The sequence below is a fragment of the Anopheles arabiensis genome, chromosome 3 (genome assembly GCF_016920715.1).
Source record: "Anopheles arabiensis isolate DONGOLA chromosome 3, AaraD3, whole genome shotgun sequence".
Taxonomy (NCBI): domain Eukaryota; kingdom Metazoa; phylum Arthropoda; class Insecta; order Diptera; family Culicidae; genus Anopheles; species Anopheles arabiensis.
Window position 1 is genome coordinate 36,971,608 of NC_053518.1, and position 23,217 is coordinate 36,994,824.

Sequence of the window (23,217 nt, forward strand, 5' to 3'; positions counted from 1 at the left end):
CTGCTACGACGGCTCAGACCGGTTCCAGCTGCCGACTAGCGGCTACGACGGATCCAACGGCTCCGACGGCTCCGGACGGCTCCGACGGCTCCAACGATTCCGGACAGCTCCAACGGCTCCAACGGCTCCAACGGCTCCAACGGCTCCGACGGCTCCGGACGGCTCCGACGGCTTCGACGGCTCCGACGGCTCCAGCTGCCGATTAGCGGTTCCGGACGGCTCCGGACGGCTCCGACGGCTCCGGACGGCTCCAACGGCTCCGACGGCTCCGGACGGCTCCGACGGCTCCAACGATTCCGGACAGCTCCAACGGCTCCAACGGCTCCAACGGCTCCAACGGCTCCGACGGTTCCGACGGCTCCGGACGGATCCGACGGCTCCGCACGGCTCCGGCTGCCGACTAGCGGCTCCGGACGGCTCCGGACGGCTCCGGACGGCTCCGACGGCTCCGACGGCTCCGGACGGCTCCGGACGGCTCCGGGCGGAATCAACGGTTTGAATTTTTCGGAATCGGAGCCGGAGTAGCAATGCTCGGAAGCGATTCCGAGCCGTGGGTGCGATTCCGGTTACCCATCACTACCCCAGATAGGTGAATTCTGGGACGACTTCAAAAGTGCGTTCACCTATCTGTGCATCACGCCTACGTAGATTCTGATTATTTTTTGGTAGACCCGCTGATGTTGCCACTATCTGTTGGGTATTTGCCTCGTTTTCTGCAATCCGAGGTTCTCTGCCGCCTGCTCGATCCCTTGGTATGTTTCTGCTACATAAGAGAACCGCAGACCAATGATGTCTATACCATCAGCGTATGCCAGGATCTGGGTTGACTTAGAGAAGATTGTTCTTGTAGTCTCTAGCCGCGAGACACGGATGGCCTGCTCTAGCACCAAGTTGAATAGGAGACAGGCAAGCCCGTCCTCTTGGCGCGGATCTTTGGTGGTAGCAAAAGGCCTTGAGAGTTTTCCATCTACCTTCACCTGGCATGTGACGTTGGTCATAGTCATTCTAACTAGCCTTATCAGTTTGGCCGGGATTCCAAAAGAGCTCATAGCGTCGTACAGTTTTACCCTGGCTATGCTATCATATGCGGCTTTGAAGTCAATGAAGAGATGGTATGTGTCGTTTCTGTATTCAGCCATCTTCTCCAAGATCTGCCGTATGGCGCCGATTTTCCGTTTCGGAATCCTCTTTGATAGTTTCCGACTATCTCTTCGACGTGCGGGACAAGGCGATCCTGAAGGATCAGGGAGAATATTTTATAGGCGGTATTCAACAGTAGTAGTCGTAGTAGTCGGACGATAATTTCTCAATTTTTAAGTGCTTTACAAAGCATTAAGAAAACGAACGTTATTGTACGCTAGCGATGAAATTTTGGTTCTTTATTAAAATTAGTACATTTTCGCGTGTATATTATAAGTTGCTGGCATTGTCCTCCACTATTACATTTTGCGGACTGCTGCTTATAATGATGGCCTGTAATGAGGTTGAGTTCGCCGTAATACACATCCATCCTTCTTCCTTCCCTTTCTACCTTTCACCGCACAATCTGTAATGGCCGTGTGGGGCATATGTTGTTTATTTTTCTTAAATTTAATGCACACCCCTCCAAGTAATGTGTTAGTGTTGGGGGGAAAATGATTTTTTAAATTCATTTCAATGTTTTTTCTTCAAATTCCATATAACCTTTTTCTTTTCCTTAAAAGTTCCCAGACTTTTTCAGCAGATCCTTGTTGCGTTCCAACATTTCCTCCTTACGCTCTTTGCGCGCTTTGGCGAGCATTTTCTCCAGCTCTTCCAGCGAAACATCTTCCGGGATAGCGCTACCTCCTCCACCACCACCACCGCTATTGGAATGCGATCCGCCCGATTCTGCGTTATCGTGGCGCTGCCTCTTCTGCTCACTCTCCTTCGCGTCGGTATCGTCGGCCCAGCGCCCTTCAATGTCGTGCGGGATTTTAGTCGACCCGCTGGACCGCTGGCTGCCGGCGGAAGAGGAGCGACGCTGCTGGCGCGAAGACTTTTCAGCGCGCGGCGAATCCGGCGAACTGTCCCGCCGCTCGCTGGCCGAGGTAGCGGCACCACCACCACCGGTGCCGCCGCCAGCCGTGCCCGCGTGATCGTCCTTCGATCGCTTGGACGAGTCACGGTCCTCCGAGCGCCGATGACGATGGTCACGGTCGCGGCTGTCCTCCCGATCGCGCTGATTATCGCGACTGTCCGCCCGGCTGCGGCGGGTCGGCGGCGAAGAGCGCTCCCGACTGTCCCCCCGCTGCCCGGCTGTACCCCTGTCCCGGCTATCTCCGCGCCGCTGGTAGTGGCGGGAACGGTCATCGCCCGGGCTGATCGGGCGCCGATCGGGCGATTTGCTCATGCTGCGACTGTACGAGCGCTGGAAGCGTCCGCGGTACCGCGGCCGGAACGGTGGCCTATCGCGACCACCACCCATACCGCCCCCACCGCCGCGCGGACCTCCCACGAACCGGTTGTCCCTGAAATCGCGGAATCCACCGCGCCGGTAGTGGCCGCGCGAATTGTTGAACCGATTGCCCCCGAACGGACCCATCCGGTCGCCACCGTATCCGCCGCCACCGCCGCCGCCGCCGCCTCCTCCCCCGCGGCCACCGCGATAGAATCGCCGATCGAAGCGGCGCCGTTCGAAGCTGCGCGATCGGGACCGGCTGCGCGAGTAGCTGCCGGAGCGCGATCGGCTAAACGAACGGGACCGCGATCGGCTGAACCGGCGCCGGAAACTGCCCGACCGCGACCGCCGTCGGTCGCTGCGTGATCGCGAGCGCGACCGCGAGCTGCCATAGTTCCGGGTGCGCGATTTGCTGCGCGACCGGCGCATTGGCGGCGCAGCGGACGGTTCGGGCGGTTTCGAGCCGCCAGCCGCGGAAGGAGCGTCAGCCGACGCGAGCCGGAAGTTGCCGAACTTGTCCAGCACCACCGGGCCCGACTTGACCGCTGGCATTTGTGCGGCGGTGGACGATGCCGCCTTCCCTTTCTCCGAGGGCCCGCCGCGATCGTCTCCGTAGCGACCTCCGCCACTAGCGCCGCCGCCGCTGCCACCGAACCGACTGGAGGTGGTGCCGCGATCGTTCTGGGGCATTTTTCCACCGATGGTAAACGATGGACCGGCGCCGACCGACTCTTCGTCCGACTCGTTGCTAAACGGATGTTGCTTTAGGCCCAGGCCGGCCGTTAGGGTGGTGGCCGCTATCGGGGCTGGCTCCTTTGCCGGACGCTTGTCCTTGTTGAACATCATGCGCCACTTACCCTCCTTGGCGTTCTCGTCCCCACCGGGCGCAATGCCTGCCCGCTCCAAGTCCAACGCGTCGGTTGGTTTAGCTGAAAGGGGATAATAATGAAAAACCCGTCATTACCCTCTGCAGTGGGAAAAGGAGTTTTCTTTTTCGTGTACGCCTTACCTCGAGATGTTCCGGCACCACCACCACTACCAGAACCGGTACCACCACCAAGCAGGGCGGACAATGCTTCGGCAACTGAACCGCCAACGGAAAGCTTCGAGCCGAGCTCATCCAGTACGGGGAAATTTTCAAAAATTCTGCAACGGAAATAGAGGAAATTCCGCACGCCCCCTTTCATTAGTATCCGGAGAAAGAAACGTGGGGAATAAAAATGATGTGTAAGAACAAAACTCACTTCAGCGCTTCCCGCAGCTTATCCTTGTTGCCCAAACCGTCATCGTCGCCACCCTTGTCCTTTTTCTTCGATTTCTTCTTCTCGTCGGATTTGCGCTTTTTCTTGCTCTCCTTTTTGGCCTTTTTCTCGTCCTTCTTCTTCTTCTTCTTCGACTTGTCCTCCATCTGTTTGCGCTCCTTCTGATACTTACTTGCTTCGGCGACGAATCTACGAACCTTCTCTTCGTAGTTCTCTTCATCGCGTGGCATTTCTAGAAACTTGCGAACCTGTTCCAATGGTGAGGGGTAAAAAGCAACAAGGATCCGTTTTGTTAGGATTTTGCAGAAAACAAACAAAACAAAAGCGTGCTGCATACCTTTTGCTCATAATCATCCATTGCCGACTGGCCGTGGCTAGAGCTGTGGCCGAAGACGCTGCTGCCCTGACCACCGATGGGGTAGCCAACCATTTCGCCGGCCGACGGGCCGCCGCCGCGTCCACCACCGCCCGCCGACGACAGGCGCTTGCCCATCGGCGATACGGATTTCGGTTTCTTATCGTTCTTCGAGCGTTTGCGCTTCTTGTTGCGTGAGCCGGACGAATCTGCAATAAAGAAATTGCGAAGCGTGTGACAAAGCGGGCAGACGGGATGGTTTAATCTGATACCCCGTTGTTTGTTTGTTTGTGTTTTTTTTCATCTAAATAGTCAACAAAAGCGTTGCGAAGGACGATCGAGTCCGCTGGAAGTCGATAGAGGGATGATGCTTGGAGGATTGCATGCTCAACCGGTTGCTCGTTTAACTGAGTTCTCTTCCCCAACAAACCACTGGCAATAATCAGTAACTAAACACAGCATCCAAAACAGTCTCACAAAGTGCGTAGACACATAAGAAGGAACCCGTTTCGTTTCGTCCTGGTAGCAGGTGAAGCATCATATGTAATGTCCGCTAATTGTATTGTACCTCAGTATCCTAGGTATGGTTGTGAATCCATCATGAGAGCCCACGCCACCACCACCACTACCACCATAGGGTAGGGTTAAGACGGTCCTACAATAGAAAGAACACACACACACAGGCGACTCCGTGCTGCCGATCCGATTGTTGTGATTGATTGTGCAGGCGGCAGGCCGGGGGAACGTTCAAAGGCACTTTAGAGCATCCCTTGTTTCAGGCTTTCGCCCGCTTTCTTCTCCGGAAGGGCTAGTGTTGCGCGCAGTGTAGATAGTACTAGTACGAAGAGTTTGACTTTCTATTTTCTCTCATCAGCAAAGACTATCCGGGAAGATTTCAATACATAACGGCAGACGTCAGGGTAACGATTGGTCGAACGTCTGGCAATGCTTTGAACAATAAATTCATCTGTCTCATCATTTGTTTGTAACTTTTACAACCTAAAACATACGAATACAACTGCACTGTAGAAATGATCGTAGGAAACTCAATAAAAAACAGCGGATGAGACATGTGGGGCGAAACATGGTGGTTGTTAATTAATTCGGACAATTGAAACAAGTTCCTGATCTCAAGGTAAAATGTAAAATGAGAGAATGAGTTATAAGAAATTAATTGTTTTTTACGACACAGATAGCTTCTAACGTGAGCTTTTTGTTTTGTTAAATTTTGATAATACAAATAATGAAAAAGCATCATTTCTACACACCATTCAAATGAACTGAACAATGCTTTAACCAACAGTAAGATTGTTAAGTGCGGAAAGTCCACAAAATAAATGCAACCGTTGCGAACGGACCGCGAGAACACAATCATGAAAACGGTTTTGATAGATTCACACAAAACGAATTCTCCGTTCGTGCTAGAACCACACAACCTACCCGAACTGGTCGTGGATGCGGTGCTGCTGCTGCTGCTCGAGTCGCTGCTCGAGTCGCTGCTGTCCGAGCTGTCCGTGCTGGAGTCGCTCGAGCTGCTGTGGTGCTTCTTGTGGCGCTTTTTGCGCTCCTTTTTGCTTTCCTTCTTGCGATCCTTGCGCGAGGAGGAACCGTCCAGGTGGTCCCGCTTGCTGCCGCTGCTGCCAGCACCGAACGCACCACTTCCCCCCACACCGGACGTGTCCGGTTCCTGTTTGTTGCGATCGCTTGACGATGGTTTTATAATGTTTAACGCTTGATGGGGTGGATGAAAGTGAACAAGAAAACGCAGCAAATTATTATGAGGGAATGTTTTTGCTCAGCACAAACAGGCACGTCCTTTCGGTGCCAGTCTTAACTTACACGGCAGCTCCAATTCCGTTGGTTCCACGATTTGTTTACCGGTGAAGGGTTTCGATTTGAGAAAATCGAGTGAATTCTGAGCCTCCTCATGGTGTGGTATAATATTCAGACAGTCCTGGTACGCCTTCTTTGCCTCTTCGAAGCGATTCTCCTCCTCGTAGCTGCGCCCGAGCGCGACAAGCGTTTCGCCCATGTACTTACGCGCGTTCGCATGCGACGGGTTGAGCTTGAGGGCCGTTTCGAAGTCTTCCACCGCCTTCTTGAACGAGCCACTGTTTGCGTACAGTGCACCGCGGGCCACTAGCCCTTCCACGTTCCGTGGATCCATGCTCAGCGCCTTGTTGAGACATTGGAAGGCTTCCGAGTGGCGGCCTTCCTTGAAATGCTCAATTCCCTGAGCAACCGATCTGTTTGTTTGCAAATGATAGTTATTATAAAGTTTTAAATACACAGTTGAAGTTACAATGCAATAAAAGAAAGACAAGAAAGGGATATTTAAGGCTTTTGTTAGACAAAAACTATATAATGCATGAAGATTACTCATAAGTCTTAAAGAAAGAAAAACACATACCTAAATGCCCATTTGCTGTTTTGCGAGTTCCGCAGCTCGGCGGCATACTCCTGCGAGGGATATCTTCCCTTTAAGCTCGACATGTTCGTATAGACCTCGTTAAAGTCTAAGCCGACCTCCCGGTACAGTTGCTCAATGTGATTGGGATCATTAAAAGATGGCGAGCTGTCTAAGAAATATTGATAATTCTGATCCTTCCGCTTTAAAGTGGTCCTGCGTAAAAGAAAGAGGAGATCGAAAAATATTTCCATTAAAAGTGTGAATCTCGGCAGCAAATGCATTTCGCACTGAACTCTGCATTATAAAGACAACAAAAAAAATCTATTTTAGCACGTAAAGTAAAGCGACCTGTGGTTTGTTTACTATTTCTCCGGAATAAGCGTTAGCAGAGCCCTCCCCGCTGGCTGACACTTTTCCGGCAGACCAAATATTTATTCGAAATCAAAACGTGCAGGAAATATAAGGAGCCTTGCTACCACCAACAGTGTTGCTGCAGAGCTGCTGTTGAGGGAACGGGGGAAGCTAATCGAGGCAGAGCCGTTTGTATTCCCATTTTTTCGTCCGTCCATCGATGGCACCGTGTCTGCAAGGGAATTTACTGGTGTAGACACGCAGCCAGCAACGCAACACTTACTTGTACACTTCTGGAATATCTTCCTTTGACAACAACCCATACACAACCGTATCCGGCGCTCGGCTTTTCGAGGTGCGCTTCATCGAACAAATCAAACGACGTGCATCGGGCGCAACATCGATTACCTCGCAGCAGATCATATCATTGACAAAGTAGTTCTTTGGTGCGCCGGGATCCTTATCCGGCGTCAACACTTGATCGCTCGCAACGGTTCCCTACAAAATAGGTGCATACAGATTAGAGAGATAGTGCGTAATGATCTTCGTTCGATTCCGTGCATTACCTTGATGAGTTTGTTTCGAACGAAAGAGGTGACATTTCCCACTATAAGAAGCGGTCGAAAGGCAATTCCACCAAAATTTTTGAACATTGTCACCGTACCATACACCATATCGCCTGGTAGCACGGTCTGAGGAGAGGAAGCAGCGGTTAAATTCGAACGGGAAAGGGCACTCGGCGCGCTCGGCAAGTGGCGGACCAAATGGTTAATACCTCTAGCAGATGTGCCGTACTTCCGTCTGCTTCCGTGTCCAAAAAGGTATCCATTGGGGGTATGGCAAAGTGGTTACCTATAATGGTAGTCAGACCGGCGCAGCAGGTCGACGTAAAGAAGCGTTTAGTGTGTGATATTAAGGTTTGTTTACCAACCATGCGCCCCGCAATGTTGCTTCCTTCAGCAACTTTCTTATCAGTTGCTTTGGAAGTTTCAGGGAACTTACTTTGTCTGTAATCAATTTCCGGCTCCCGGGCGGAATGCTGCGTATCAGCGCCGTACAGTACGTTCGCTTTCCGCGCCATGAACTGTTGCAGCTTCAAGCGTTTCGCTCGATCTTGCAGGGTAAAGTGCTTCTGCCGCGCCATGTAGACGGAGTAATCCAGATTGGCGTCGATACCGAGCGCCAGCAGTTCGTTCTGCCGTCGCTCGGTTTCCCATATCTTTTGCAACGGTCTGCCGTGGTAGACTAGTGCTTGCTGGATCAGCTCACGGCTTAGCGCCGGCCTGGAGCTCATAGCGTAGTCGTTGATGTTTTGACACACGGTGCACAAGATGCTTATTTTATCGTAGACGGCACAACGGTTATCCCTAGTTAGCGGGGTACGATTCACGTAAATTCACACTTTTGTTTAACTATTCACATACATTCAAACACAGGGTTATGCTTCGGCAGATTGCTCGATGTTAGCGAGACAGCGGTGGTCGCATCTTTCGTTTGCCGTCGTGCTCCATGGAGTTATCAACTGATTTGTGATGATCGATTCATATTACAGCGAGTGCTTGATTTTTAATACTATACGACAGCGTTTATGATTAATTTTCGACAAAAGATTACATCGGACTGCAAAACAATCAATAAATTGTGTATTGCCGGTAACGTAAAACTTTTCACAGGCAAACATCTTCCCGGAAGAAAAGATGGCTGACTGAATCCCCCCACGCCCCACCTAGAGCACCCAGGATGCTATTGTTTGTTGAGTTCAGGGCGAGGTGTTTGATCTGTAATTACCTGTATTCGTTCCAATGAACAGAGTCAGCTTATGTCCTAATCCTTTGCTCCGGGTTTCACTGCAGTTTTTCAATGTTGTTTACGCACTTCCAATGCGAGCAATGCACGAGAAAATAATCTTCCATCTAACTATCGGCATCGGAAAGATGGTTCTTGCCTCGAGTTGCCTTCCAATACCACCATATTGGATTTTGATTACATGAATGTGACAGCTTCTGGTGACAGCGCACAGTGGGACTCTCATTGCACCTCATCGAAACTGCAATAATCGTCGAAAACCAAATTGGAATAAATTTTCCAATGGAAAAATTTAAATATTTCTAACACTTGTTTTTGTTCAAAGATAAGCATTAGATTTGTCACAGTTTTCTAAATGTTTGAAAAAAAAAACGAATAAAATAGAACTGGTTGACATTTTTTGACACTTTGCGGAAAGGGGAAATAGGTATTGTCTGGCAGCACTGAAATTTGCTAGAAGCCAGCAGAAGTGAAAGCGTCGCACCTACGAAGAATAAGTAAAGTTTGTAGTTTTTGGCTAAGTTTCGATGTTGATATTCACTTTATCGGGTGTAAAGAACATGCATAAGGCCTAACAATGACAATATCATGAAATTGGTAAGTTTTAATTAATTATTTTCTTTATTTCTGATGTCAGGCTTTTAGTTTAGAGCGAGTTGATTTATTTGGAACGATCAGCTTCATTGCTTTTGGCTTTTTGTTCGTGGTCATCTTTGCTGTAACGGATAATGTGAAGCTACTGCGTACGAAATTAAACAAAATAGCAACACAATTACCAATGCTGGATTGTTCTGAAAGTGTCTGCATTAGCCACGGAATGTCGAACTTGTACTGTAATATGTTTAGCTAGTTTGCTTCCGGCCTGGACCCTTTCCATGATGATGGCCTATCATGATGTTATGGGCAGGATTGTCCATGATTGTTCTTAGAGATTGGCACAATTGTAAAGTTGTTCGTAGAGCTCATTCATACAGCTCCATTATGCTTCCCAACACCTTGCTGTGTCAGAAGCATTTTTAAGCGTCTTACTCCTCAAAAAAACGGTTATATGTACACAAAAATTTATGCATGTACACCAGTACCCTAATTACCTGCAAGAACAGAATGATCGGTTGGCTGTAAGTATCCTTGTACGCCTCAAAAGTACATTCATCAAAGTGCTTCTTCTTCTTCTGTTGGAAACTCGTGAGTGCCCAACAATCTGCCAGGTCACAGCGCGAGAGAAGAAATGGATAGATGAAGAAAGAGTGAAAGGGAAGTCAAGCGAGCGAGAGGAAAGATAGGGAAAACGATAAGTTCGGTGATAAAAGGGCAGGATACGCCTGCCCTCGCCCTTTTAGTTGAAACGGAAACCAGTAACAGTGGACTAATTTTTTGATTTCACCATCAGCACAATAAAAGCACAATAAGTGTTATCTAAAAAAATCCACACCGTTTTCAACATCTTCTTTTTGGCTCAACAACCGTTGTCGGTCAAGGCCTGCTTGTACCACTTGTGGGATTGGCTTTCAATGACTTTTGGATTACCTTCTCATAGCAGGATAGTCAGTCCTACGTGTGGCGCCACGGTCTATTTGGGGCTTGAGACCGGCTTAAAGTGCATCCATGCCTTAACCCAAACAACCTGAATCCGATGGATCGAAATTCGCTAGTTCATATGAGGTAGCGTAAATGTGCAATTTGACGATCGCTTGTATATGACTGATCGTATGGTTAGCTCTAGCCTTTTGGAATAGCATACTTGAAAACTTTACAAACCTTACAGGGTTTCATGGAGGCCGCAAACGCTTCCATTGCTTTTTAAGGTCCTGGCGGTAGATTAGTTTAACGTCTAGTTACGCTTTATATTTGGTACACTAGTTGTAAGAATTTTTGAATCATAAAGCGAAGAGAATCTATCATCCATTGATCATAGCTTTTATGAATAAACATCTTTCGTTTTGTCTACTAGTCGGACATACGATTCATTGGACGACCCGACCTGGAATCGTTTGCAAGCTTATTGGAATCGATTCTGAGTGTGTCGTGCTTACTAGTTTGGAGTCGTTATCAATTCCAATCAGTGGATGCAACGAGTTTGGGATAGTGGTGGGACATACGATTCATTTGACGATTTGACCTGGGGTTGGATGCGAGCCAATCGGAATAGATGCTGACCCGTGAGTGCAGCGGATGCGCTAGGTTCGAGTCGGAATCAAATTCGCCCCGTGGGTGCAGCGAGTTCTGGTCGGGCCTAGGACTTACTTTGACCAGACCCGATCCGAACTCATTGCACCAACGGGTCGAAATCTTAAAGAAATCCTATGCTTTCTTGTATGTAACTAACGGGTCGACCCGACGGTTGCGGACCCGAACCTGTAGGGGCATCTCGGTCTTAGTTCGGTACTGTTTAAGTTCTTTTCTGGCCAGACGAGATTCAGGTGCCCACGCCCTTATGTAACCGTCTTTGTTATAAAAACAATCACGAGCCTTTAGGCAGGTGACATATTAATGCCCACGTCCTGCCCACGGTGACTATGGTTGACTATAGTGGAAAGCCGAAGAGAGTTTCCAATATTGTGAAATAAAAGTTAAGGAAAATATAGCATTTAAGTCCAATACACTATACTCACTTCACCAGTCAAAATCGCGAAACTGTGAAGGGGTTAAATTAAACTTTGAACTTAAATACAAATTCAAAAACCTTTAAGCATTTAATGTGGTCATGTCTCTGGGTTGCATTATTTTAAGGTATTAAATATTTACCCTCAAGTTGTACTGTAATACGATTGGTTGGCACTTAACGTTACCGGCCAATATTACGCATAACTCAACCACATTCTTCTTGGTAATGATTTTATTTATTTAATTTTTAATTTTCGTAAATTGTTGAACTATTCAAAAAGTGCAGACTCCTTAATTTATAATCGTAGTCTAAGGTTCTAGCATTAATTTGGACATTTTAATCGTATCAAATGATGCAATCGTACTAAATAGTTTAGCACATTATTTACGTTTTTAATGCACAAAATTATTGCTTTTAAGGTCTTGTTAGTGTTATAGAATTTAGTTATTATTTCTAATCTCAATATTTCCACTTCTTATACATAAACCATGGTAAGCAAATTCTCAACCGACCGTGCTATTTGGTTCATCATTTATTGACTATTTCAACATTAAACCCCCACAAAATCCCACGATAAATATACCTCAATCTGGATAAAACATCATTAACACCATTAACATTAACATAACAAAAATGAAAGATAATCTATTTGATTTGATTGCTTTATTTGAAGATAACGTTGCATCAGCTTATTGTCATCGCATTGGAATTACCATCGAATTACAATCCGCGTGGGCATTGGGCATATATCCGTCCGCACCGCGTATCGTACACATTTTTCGTTTATCTTATCTACTATGATGTTGCAACTTTGTGCGGTATGCTTCGTTGGAATTGGGATGTGGATTGTTCGTTTCTTTTTGTTTTGTATGTTTGTATTTTAGATGAACACTTTTCACTGTATCTTTGCCTCAAGATATTTCCTCACATGTGGCCAAATTTCGTCCGTTGTGCTACCCTTAAACGTCACCAGCACGCCCTTCTTGTCGAAGTACTCGTTGATGGGCCGCGTGCACGCATCGTACACCTCGAGCCGCTTCCGCACCGCCACCGGAGTATCGTCCGGCCGTTGGCTTAGCGGCTCGCCGGTAACATCGTCCCGGCCCGGTGTCTTCGGATCGTTAAACCCGACATTGTACACCCGGCCGCTAGGCAGATGCACCCAGCGGCTCTGGATACGTTCGATGATCACCTCAAATGGCACGTCCAAATTGATTACCGAATCGATGCGCTCCTGATTCCACAGATCGTCCGCCTGTTCGCGCGTACGGGGGAAACCGTCCAACAGCCACGAGTGGGAGCGTATTTGTTCGAGCTCGCTCAGGATGCACTTCGTTATGTAAATGTCCGGCACCAGTTTGCCTTCCCGGATGTACTTGTCCGCGATCAGGCCCAGTTCCGTGCGCTTTTCGATGTTTGCTCGAAGCAAATCGCCACTGCTGATGTGCTTCAGGCTGAACGCTTTCACGATGCGGCCAGAAACGGTCCCCTTGCCCGATCCGGGGGCTCCCATAATTATGGCACGAAACAACTTTCCACTGGCCATCGCGCTGGTTTGTGCGTTACTTTTGGAGGGAAAACACTTTTAAAATCACGCACGTTTATTTGTCTTAAGATATGTTCACGTTTCTTCACGATCGAGCAACTCTTGAGCAACACACGCTTGACGTCCGGTATCATATGGTACGCTTTTATCAGTGTACTTTGGAACCGATTTCACCGTCTCGTGTGTATGTGTGTGGTTGGAAAGGCACATTGTTTTGATTTTGATCGTGCATGTGATTAAACCGATCCACCCATGAGCTACCCATGAGGAGATGCTGTACACAGATTGACATATATTCAGATTATGATTTGTACTATGAGAAACATTTCCATCAAATTCGGACATAAAAATATGTTATTTTCATTTTGCTTTATTTAACTTTTTTTTGCCGTTTAAAGTTGTCATATAATTTGCTTACAAACTAACGTAATTAGTAACTATTTCATTGACACATTAATTAATAAAACGTGATATGTGTGGTTCATAAGAATTTATTATTTTTAACTAGTTAAATTATTTATTTGACATTTTGGATGAAGTAAATTTTATGAATTTCATTCAAAGTAGAGTAAATTTCATGATTTTGTTTTACAAAGATAGAAATACAAAATAAAAGAAAAAAAATGTTTGTGAAAACCCTGAAATGTAATTAGATTAAACCGAATGTGGTTAGCTTATTTTTTCATTATTTTTTTCATTCGTGTAAAAAGAATCCCATGCTACAAGAAATGTATCATGGAATTGTATTTCAATACAACAAACTTATGTAAAGAAATACAGTTCCATGATAAATTTATTATATTTAATTTGCTCATAGTTAACACTGTTCAGTTCAAATGTTTAGGACATTTAACGTCTTAATTTGAAATGTTTGTCCAGCTCGCTCGTGTGTAATTATGGTAACTACACTTTAACTACAAAATTGTGTTTTGTGAAAAAAATTACCGCATTTGTGTACAATTTCACGATTTTAGTTACCCTGCAGAAAATAGGTACACTGCCGAAAACTGGTACAGTTACCCTATAAAAATGTGTTCATCAAATATTTGAATAATAACAATAATTTTACTAGATCTATACATTTTTCATAAAATCCTTAAATAATAAATAGTTTTTGATGTTTTAATTAAGTTTATTTATTTTGTCTATTATATTCTTAACTTACTAAATATTATTGTTTTTCTTCTTTGGCACAAAAACCGTTGTCGATTGAGCCCAAATAGCCAAAATTAAGCTTATACCAAATAAGCAGCCAATATTGGTACGCTAAAGATCGCTGCTTGAATTTGCAGTAGTTATACAGCATTAAAGTTTCAGGAACTATTGTGTTACCATGATTTGTTTTTTGATTATGTGTCTGTTTATTTTAAAACTCTAAACGCTCTTGAGTTTCTCAAAATTTCACATATTTTACAAAAACCATAATCACTTCACTCAACGTTCCTTCTAACTCAATTAACAAATATAACTTGTGCAGCATCTTCCAGATTGGCCGACACCGAAAGCTTGTTAAGAAGCTTTATGGTTCCACCGAGTACCGTTTCATCTCTTAATAAGCCACAAAGTACGACTTCGGAACGATTTTTCGTTAAACAGCCCCAAATAAGCTATAAAGTACGAGCTGGCTATTGGGGAGGCCTGCCGGTACTAGTGGGCTTGCCTTTCAGGGGCTTATTGGATATTCATAGCAGGATAGTCAGTCCTACACGGTCCATTCGGGGTTTGAACCCATGACGGGCATGTTGATTAGTCGTTTACGATTGTACCACGAGACTGGCTAATTAATTTCTAAAAAATAAATGATTAATAGAGGATAAAATGAAGAATTATTCGTAATTTCGATTCTACGAAATTCTGATTATAACTATGGTTTTAATCATGGAAATAATATATTAAATAAAGAGAAGATGATGATTGTAATTTTTAGAAACGTGATAAACTCAATTATATCCCACGAAAAACATGCCTTTTAGAGAACTAGTTTCGGTCTTTAACATGTGTTGATTGGAGTGAGCGAACTTGGAGTATAAATTAGGGAAAGTTTCCACATTAATTACGAATTTTAAAGATTTTTCTAAAAACGTGGCCAAAGTGGAATGATTAATAAAATGTCTGTTTTGGCCGCATTCTTGCTTTTTTAAGTAACGATTTATTTGAATAGTGCAACATGTTTGCCCTTTTTGTCAGCTTTCTAGTCAAGTGTTCGTTCGAAAAAGACTGTCATTTCACAGGCGTAGCGTCTGCTGGTGTCCACTCGCCTCAACCACTGTGCCAGGGGTGACTGCAGTGAAAAATAAAAACAAAAACGGAAAACCCAGAAAAAAGCAAAAAAGGAAAGGAAAGCAGAAAAACGGGATAAACGTTTGGTGGCTGGAACACGAACACGAAGCAGTGCTTTCTTTTAGTTACAGGTAGCGAGAGCCCAGGGTGTGTGCAATTGCGGGCAGAGCGAGAGCGAGCACAAATCGGCCAAAAGCTCTCCGTGGGGTGGCGCTGGGCCTGGCAGGCGCTATTCAACAGTTTTCAATACATCCGCCTCGACATCCGCCTTCTTTTTTTTGTTGCAGCCACCACCCCCATTAGCTCCCTATGGGCACGCGATACTTTGCCAATCCGTTTCCGGATTACGGCGGTGGGCCGATACAGCGATGCGATGACCACATCAAGGGACTGATCCAGTCGTACGTGAATCTGATCGTGGAAAATACCAAACCGGACCGTAACACCGACCAGCGTGGTGATTTGTACGTGGGCGATGCAGGTAATAAATCGTGTGTTGGTGGGTGTGCCGCGCAAATGGCCCCTTTTACTAACCCGGAAGCCTTACCCGGTGTTTGCAGGTATCGCGTACATGTTCTTGAAGCTGCACGATGCGGGCATATTCGGGCAGGAAGCGTTACAGTACGCGAAGCAGTACATAGTGAATGCCAAAGCACTGGCCGCACGGTACGCGGCCCGACCCGAGGAACGCTGCTCCTTCCTGTGCGGCAATGCGGGCGTGTACGCGGTGTCGGCCGCAATCGCCCACCGGCACAATGCGAAGCAGGAGATGGACGAGGACCTGCGCTGCTTCGCGACCGGCATCGAGGTGTGCAAGCGGCTCGACTTCAACAAGAACGGCAGCGACGAGATACTGTTCGGCCGGGCCGGCTACCTGTCCGGCATGTACTGGCTGCACCAGACGATCGAGCGGAAGCTCTTTTCGCAGGAAATTCTAACCGTCATCTGTGCCACCGTGCTGGAGAGCGGCAAGCGGCACCGCACCGGACTTCTACCTCTTTACTATCAGTGCTACGGGGACGATTACCTGGGCGCGGCGCACGGTACGTCGGCCATCATGCACATGCTGCTGGAGTCGCCGCTGCAGCAGAACCTGAGCAGCGTGGAGATGTCGCTGGTAAAGAACACGGTCGACGGGCTGCTCGGTTTGCAGGACAGCGAGGGCAACTTTCCCACCACGCTGCAGGACTGCGTGAGGCGTACGCGCAGCGAATCGCTCGTGCACTGGTGCCACGGAGCCGCCGGTGTCGTTTATCTGATGGCGAAAGCGTATCTGGTGTTTCAGGAGCAGCGCTACCTGCAGTCCTGCATCCGCAGTGCGGATCTCGTCTGGCGCAAGGGTTTGCTGCGCAAGGGCCCGGGCATCTGTCACGGGGTGGCGGGCAGTGGGTACGTGTTTCTGCTCCTGTACCGGCTCACGTCCGATCCGAAGTATCTGCACCGGGCGCTCAAGTTTATGGAGTTTCTAACGCACGAGGAATTCATCCGCAACGCCCGGAACCCGGACTGCCCGTTCAGCCTGTACGAGGGTTACGCCGGCACCGTGTGCTATCTGATCGATCTTCTGCGCCCGGAAAAGGCCGCCTTTCCATTTATGGACGTGTTTGAAAAGAAATTCTAAAAGCAAGCGTTGTAGCATTATTATCTATCTTTCTATTTAACAACCCTATCGTTCGGTCGGACTGGTGGGTCCGTTGGTTGCGATCACTAGGGGCGTCTTCCTTGCGAGTCAGGATGGATCAGGAGGGTAGCAGTAGCATCATGTGAGGAAACGACAGTTTACACGTTGGTACATCGAATTGGATGGAGCAAGGATAGCGGGTCACATGTACACATGTGCTCGCAACGAGTCAGTAGTATATGTAGCAGTATATAGAAATCATGTAGGCACAAACAACAAAACCTGTTGGGTATCTAACGAAATAGGCAGCAAAATATGGTAGCACGCATTCCCCGAGTTTAGTAATCTTCTACCGTGCTCGTAATCTTTCTAACTGTGTTGTGTTTTATAATTTCCTTTTCTGAACCTGAAAGTGATCATGACGAGGAATCGCACAAATTGTGAACGAAACGAAACGAAGGATACAAATCAATGCAAGACTAAAACCAAACACATCTTCTCGAAATGGCCACCGTGTGGTTTTCGCTATCGCTAAGCGGACGGACGCTAGTAATAATAACTGCCAACATAATAAGGAACAGTAGCAAGCAAACCCGTGTAGGAAAAGCGGAAAAATGGAACAGTATTTTGCAACAAAACAAAAAAAAAACAAAAGACAAAGCAGTAAACAACACCCCTGTAGCAGATACCGGTGAGGTGTGCTCTATTGAACATTGTGTGCACTGCGGCACGCTGGCAGTTGTGATTCGTAAGTAATTTATCTTATCTCCTAGTCTGTAAAAAGAAACTCATTAGAAATCGTAATGATGATGCTCTCTTGCTTCCAAATGGACAACAAAGTGTGCGCCTGGTTGTTGATGTTGCGTTTGAGGTGGTGGTGGGGTCGTGGTATCGTCTCGACCGGGCACATCATAAGGTCCCCAGCCAGGATGATCAGGTAGTCGTTAGATCAAATGCTCGATACATCAATGAAAGTCAGCCTCCCTGTGTGTGTGTGTGCCCATTTTCCGTGGTAGAGTAGTGAATGCGCGGTGCGCCTATAGAAGGGCCCCTAAGGTCGGTATAGGGTAACACTCAACACTCTATCTGTAGCTAGCTGGGTGGGAGGTTCTGTCAGGTGAACGCGGCGCCGAAGCCAGTGCGGTTATAGTGGAAGACGAATCTGAATCTGATGGCTGTTTGTCCTGTTTGCTGTAAGGTTAAGTGATTAAATTAAAATTGACGATTGCTGGAGTGTGTATCGTTTTGGAATGAAATAAAGTTAATCATATGAAATGTTCATTCACCACAACAACAGAAGCGATTGTATGCTATATCTTCGGTCTTGTGTGCAAGCTGCCAACGACAACCGATGGTTAAATATGGCTGCACCCTGGGTAAGTCAGTGGCTGCGTTCTGTTAACGGTTGCGCGTTGAATTGAGCAAGATTATTTGATGTTCAGATTTGCAAAGTTTGTTTTTGGAAAGAAAGTATCTGCAATAGTTTATGTTTCTTACCTTAGTTGATATCATTTACTCTACTTTTTTTTATAATACATATCATAGACGGTTGAGATAAGAAAAGGTTTTGTTGGCACTAATTTAGTTGAAGTGAATATCACTCAGCCCGTTTTTTTACACTTTGTCATATTAGTTTGTTTGATCTTAGTTTCGGAAAATTTGAACAGGTTTGAGCCCGGAAGTCCGCGGTCTTGTTGTCCATGTAAGGACTAAGGGAATCGAATCCCAATTTCTAACATATTCCGTACACAGGGCAAGACTATTTATAAGACATTAGACTACTAAAGGTATCTAATTCCAGCATCAAAAAGTTTGTACCATTTTTAATCTATGTGTAGGACAATGGAGGAACCGTTATAATGACGTGCTGTACGAGATGTACGGTGACCTCACTGTCGTGCAGCGTATCAAGCTCGCCAGGATCCGGCGGGTTGGCTATGTTGTACGCATGGAAACGGACGACCCAGCCCGTAAAGTCTTTTTAGACCGTCCACAGGAACGAGACCGTGAGCGGTTTCGGACACTCCTGAGGCAGGCCAAGACCGCAAAGCGGCTGTAGCGACGGCTAAGTAAGTAAGTATGTAAGTAGTTTAAAATATTTTCCATCGTCTCCGCGAGTTTTTCTTATCTACAGGTGTTATGTATAAATATATGGTCGCTATGCATGCATCATTTTTTTATACTGAGTGTACCTGTCAGCCAGATCATCCTCCATCGATCAGAACTTACCGTAATCGTAATGTTCAATATCTAGGCCGTACAACTGGGTCTGGTAGAACCTTCCATTTCAGTATTTCTTCAGACATTCGAGACTCATTCAATATCACGCAGCCGGATAATCAGTCCTTGTTACGGGTGGACGGTCCATTCTAGACTTAAAGTCACAACGGGCACGCTGTTAAGTCGTACGGGTTGACGACTGTACCACAGGCCTGTTCTTTCTAGCAACGACTAACTATCCTGCTTTCAGTAATTATTATTAGAATTCATACTTCATGCCTGAGATTTCAGTATTTATTATGAATAATTTCCGTTTATTATATTTGCTTGTTGAATATTATTATTTTTTTATATATGCCGTTGGAGCAGTTGGAGCCGTTGGAGCAGTTGCTCAAAAGTGAACTAACGGCGTTCGTCGCATGATTGCTTTTCAGAAGTACCGAGCGTTTCAAGCATTTATGACAAAATTACCAGTACATTTAGATTTACAGTACATTTCAATGAGCTATATTACATATGAGTAATAGCTAGTTTAATTTAAGGGTTACCAATCAAAATGATTGGTCGGGTAATGTTAATCGATACCAGTGTCTTCTTGATTTCTTTGAGCAGATTCTTCATCTAGCTTTGCCTCTAGTGTAGTGATCATCCTCAGATTTTCGTGGCGCACTGAAGCGTTCTTCGTTTTACTAAATCATAAATACCAGTTGCTATGTTTGGAGCTAATAAAATCAATGTGGTATTTATTATAGCAGCACGACTAATAGTCAAAAAGAAAGCCTAAAGCTGACACTTCAAAATAATAGTGTTGCCTGATGAAAAAAACAAACACACGCAATACACAAGTGGCGACATCTGGCGTCAAAATGCTATTCACTTCTTCATCGATAATAGTAATAGTACTGCATACGGTTGTTGTTAAATTTCTGGTTACATAACTGATAGAGTTTTAACACTTTGACCGCCGGCCTGACGTCACAGTTTTTGAGTGAGCAAGTAGCGCATGGCAAGAGAGCGATGAGAGCGACAGTTTCTTGTACCATTGTTATCACTCTTTTGTTTCATTGTGATAAGCGGCGCAGCACATGTCGTTCTCGTTCTCTCTTTCATACCTCATTCGTTCTCAAGAGAATCACTGAGCGTCAGATGCGAAGTTGAACGGTGAGCAAAACCGTCATGCGAATTTATATGACACGGCGCTTTAAGTGTTAAACATCTAAAAAGTATATATAATGTCTGCCTTCTGGAATTCATTATTACAACTCGAACCGGAATTAGAAAATAATGCTTCATATAACCATTGTTTGTAAATTAAATCATCTGCATTGTGGTAGCCCCAACGGTAATGTCCTTCTTGCTCGCAAATGGGTAATTTATTTAAAAAAATTGAACATAAAACAGTCAGGAAACATTCTCACCTAGATGTTGGTCTGTCCAAAGTTTAACGTTTGTATAAATTCTCCAATGCCAAGGTTTCTGATTTAGTTTCTAATGGTCTCTATTATGGGAGTAACCGGGTGGCCTAAGGGTAGCCATACTGGCTTCTGTACAGCCTGAACGTGAATTTGGTTCCCATTTGGAGCGTCTCTACGTTGAATAAACTATCCGATTACATGAGGTACAAATCGGTCTAGAAAAGTGTGCATAAAGCCGGTATGACCGCGTAGGTCGTTTAAGTCAAACAGAGAATGAATTCTCCTTGAAGTAATAATGCATATAATGTGTAGACGTTGCTCCATTTTCTTATTTGATATAGTAAGAATCATGCTTTTATTACATTATAGTATATCCCAATTTTCAATTTCTTATCACACTTTTCACACATTTCACTGTGGCAGCAGACCATCGGTCGATAAGCAGCATTCATCCCCTCCCGGCCTCATTCTCAAACGTCGTTCCGGTATCGGAGCAACAGTGTCTCATCCCCTCATCGCTGCCTGACTGGCCCGGCCGGCCGGCCGTCCGTTTCGTAAAGCAAGATAGCGTTCAAGCCGCTGGAACACGATCCCTCCTTCGGTCGGTGGAAATCCCTCCGTAAACTCCTCCGTGTGAGCGGCTTCCTGGCTCATCGGCAACGGCTAACCGAAACTAGGTTAAACATATACTTTTACTCTCAAGCGCGAGCGCGCTTGGAAGTTGGCCGCGGACCGAGTGGGGAACCACAAGCCCATCCTCCTCCCTCCCGCCTTCTTCACTCGGATCGTTACATTACACTCCCTTAGGGTTTTATGTTGAGGCTTATGTGCGATGATGTTGCCCATCTACTTCCTTCCCCACGTCGCTGTCTCTTCACCACAGTTCTTTGGGGTGGCATAAATAGATACTGAGAGGAAGAAGAAGAAGAAACTCCCCTCCCAACTTTATGGTGTAAGGGTGGAACGGAATATGCCGCCGTGCGAAGAACTGTGCTATGCTATCTCGCTGCTACCCACATTCTGCTGCTTCGGTCGCTCCCTGCCACTGAAGAAACATTATGCTTCTCAACAGTAAAAATCGTGCGTACATCTAGGCTATCGTTCGGGCGGCAGCAGCAAGGAAGGGGGCACCTTCTTTATATCTCGGCACGGATAGCATATAGCGGCAGTAGGTGGACGAGAGAGACACACGGCTGCTCTACGTTGTGATACGTTGTGGTGAGGAAGAGCAGGGAATGATCGATAGAAGGGAAGCAAACCTTTTAGGGATGAAGTGGCAGCAATACGGCCAAATTTTGGGGATTTTTCGGGAGCAGTTTGAAAGGTCGTTGAACCTGTCTTTGGTGCTGGTTGTCGACTCGCGGCTGCGTTGTGGGGATGCATGTGTGTGAACAGTCACGTGCAGAAAACGTCGCCGCCGAGGTAGTCAGAGCCAGTTGAACAGGACTGTAGTTGAGGGAGAGGAGTTATGCTCTAAATATGATAAATTAAATAATATAAATGATTTTTTTTTAAAGGAATTTTATGGCGATCAAACATTTTACTAACCTATTCGATGATGTTTGTTGAGAAACAAACTGTTTCTGTTTAAATGTTTAGTATTTCATTGCTTTTAATGTGTTTTTTTCTAAAACAGTTTTGTCATTCAATGTTATTTTAAGCTTTTATTGATAAATTTCACGAAATTCTCGTTTAATTTTATGATTTTGTAAATTTTCAAATAAATGTTTGTTTTGCGTGTTTTTTTTTTTAATTTTCCATCACGGTTGTTTTGCATCGTGATCTCAAGTGTTACGCAGGAAAGCGGGCGCCTGGTTGTTTCGAGACACGCTTACACCGTAGCGGCATTTGGTAACACATAATCTTCGACAGGTCAAAGACTTTTCCAGCATTTTTGCTACATAAGTGTATCTATATGATGCTGTTGTTGATGGAAAATTTTTAAGATTCCCAGAAAATTATGTATATAAGTGCTTATATATTAAATAAAAAATATATGTTGTGGTACTTTTTGCGGGAAACATTGAGCTTCTCTATAACACAAATAAGCGTGAGGTGTAACTTTGTGGTGCAAAACATTACTTACAGCGCTTTTTCTCCCTAGTATCGAAATGATACTCACGGGTCGTTACGCTACTTATGAGATGATTGGAGGAGCAGAGAATGGGCTTAGGTACTGCTGCTAGCAATTTACTCCACTCTACGGAGGGGGTTTATGTACTAGCTCCCCGAGGAGAGTAGGTGATGTTATATGACGCACAACAACGCGGTCATTGACCGATAAAAGATTGGGTTCGGCAGTGTTACGATATAGCTGCAGCAGGCAGGCCCGGTCACACCCAAAAATGTTTGGGATTTTGTCAGGAAATATTGGGCTTCTGGAAAAAATGTACTTCCTTTGGAAACATAACTAGTTTAGTTTGGAGGAGCTCCTTTAACACCAAATTATGTTTTATTGAAATCGTTTTTGCATAATTTTTGGTCATTTTTGTAGATGACATCATTTTTGTACATGGTAAACCTTACCGAAAAAATGTCTCAAAGCAAGGTGTCGAAGTCGGAAAAGTCGAATGTTCAATATAATTTGTCAATATAGGGTTTATAACCGAAGTCGAAATCTATATTATTGTGTATTTTATTAAAAAAAAACTTCAAAAATTTATTAATTTCATTCCAAAAGTCACACGATACAAAAAATTCAAGATTGGGTAGTTGGGGAATTTGCATAAATATGTATGTAATGGTTATCAGCAGAAAAAACAGGAAAAAACATCTAAATGACAGCTTTTAACTGTCAAAATCAAAATAATATGCACATCTTTGTAATTCGAGGGCCACTTGTATATTATTTAAAACAAAAATTTCACTCAATTATACTGTACTGAGTGATTTCCAGTTACTAGTAAATATCAGGATGCCTGGAAATA

General features: G+C 45.5%; 3 protein-coding genes across 4 annotated transcripts; 1 reads left to right on the plus strand and 2 right to left on the minus strand.

Annotated features, from left to right (window-relative positions):
* Positions 1–1,347: 1,347 nt before the first annotated feature.
* Positions 1,348–8,796, minus strand: LOC120901396 (tetratricopeptide repeat protein 14 homolog). Its single transcript, XM_040309309.1, has 12 exons — positions 8,586–8,796; positions 7,800–8,164; positions 7,573–7,649; positions 7,364–7,489; positions 7,081–7,295; positions 6,447–6,659; positions 5,876–6,282; positions 5,477–5,767; positions 4,019–4,245; positions 3,664–3,929; positions 3,429–3,565; positions 1,348–3,348 (listed from the first exon to the last, which is right to left on the minus strand). The coding sequence occupies exons 2-12, from the start codon at positions 8,089–8,091 to the stop codon at positions 1,697–1,699; spliced, it is 3,903 nt and encodes a 1,300-aa protein (XP_040165243.1). The 5' UTR covers positions 8,092–8,164; positions 8,586–8,796; the 3' UTR covers positions 1,348–1,696.
* Positions 8,797–11,849: 3,053 nt separating this feature from the next.
* LOC120903894 (GTP:AMP phosphotransferase AK3, mitochondrial) lies at positions 11,850–13,030 on the minus strand. The gene has a single exon (XM_040313560.1). The coding sequence runs from the start codon at positions 12,752–12,754 to the stop codon at positions 12,104–12,106; it is 651 nt and encodes a 216-aa protein (XP_040169494.1). The 5' UTR covers positions 12,755–13,030; the 3' UTR covers positions 11,850–12,103.
* A 1,974-nt stretch (positions 13,031–15,004) lies between these two features.
* LOC120903142 (lanC-like protein 3 homolog) lies at positions 15,005–17,949 on the plus strand. Of its 2 annotated transcripts, none has more exons than XM_040312392.1 (3): positions 15,005–15,181; positions 15,322–15,515; positions 15,595–17,949. In XM_040312392.1, exons 2-3 carry the CDS (start codon positions 15,344–15,346, stop codon positions 16,653–16,655), a joined length of 1,233 nt encoding a protein of 410 aa, XP_040168326.1. In that variant the 5' UTR covers positions 15,005–15,181; positions 15,322–15,343; the 3' UTR covers positions 16,656–17,949. The 2 variants fall into 2 exon arrangements, with proteins under 2 accessions (XP_040168326.1, XP_040168325.1); XM_040312391.1 differs by having other exon boundaries at positions 15,005–15,165.
* Positions 17,950–23,217: the final 5,268 nt, after the last annotated feature.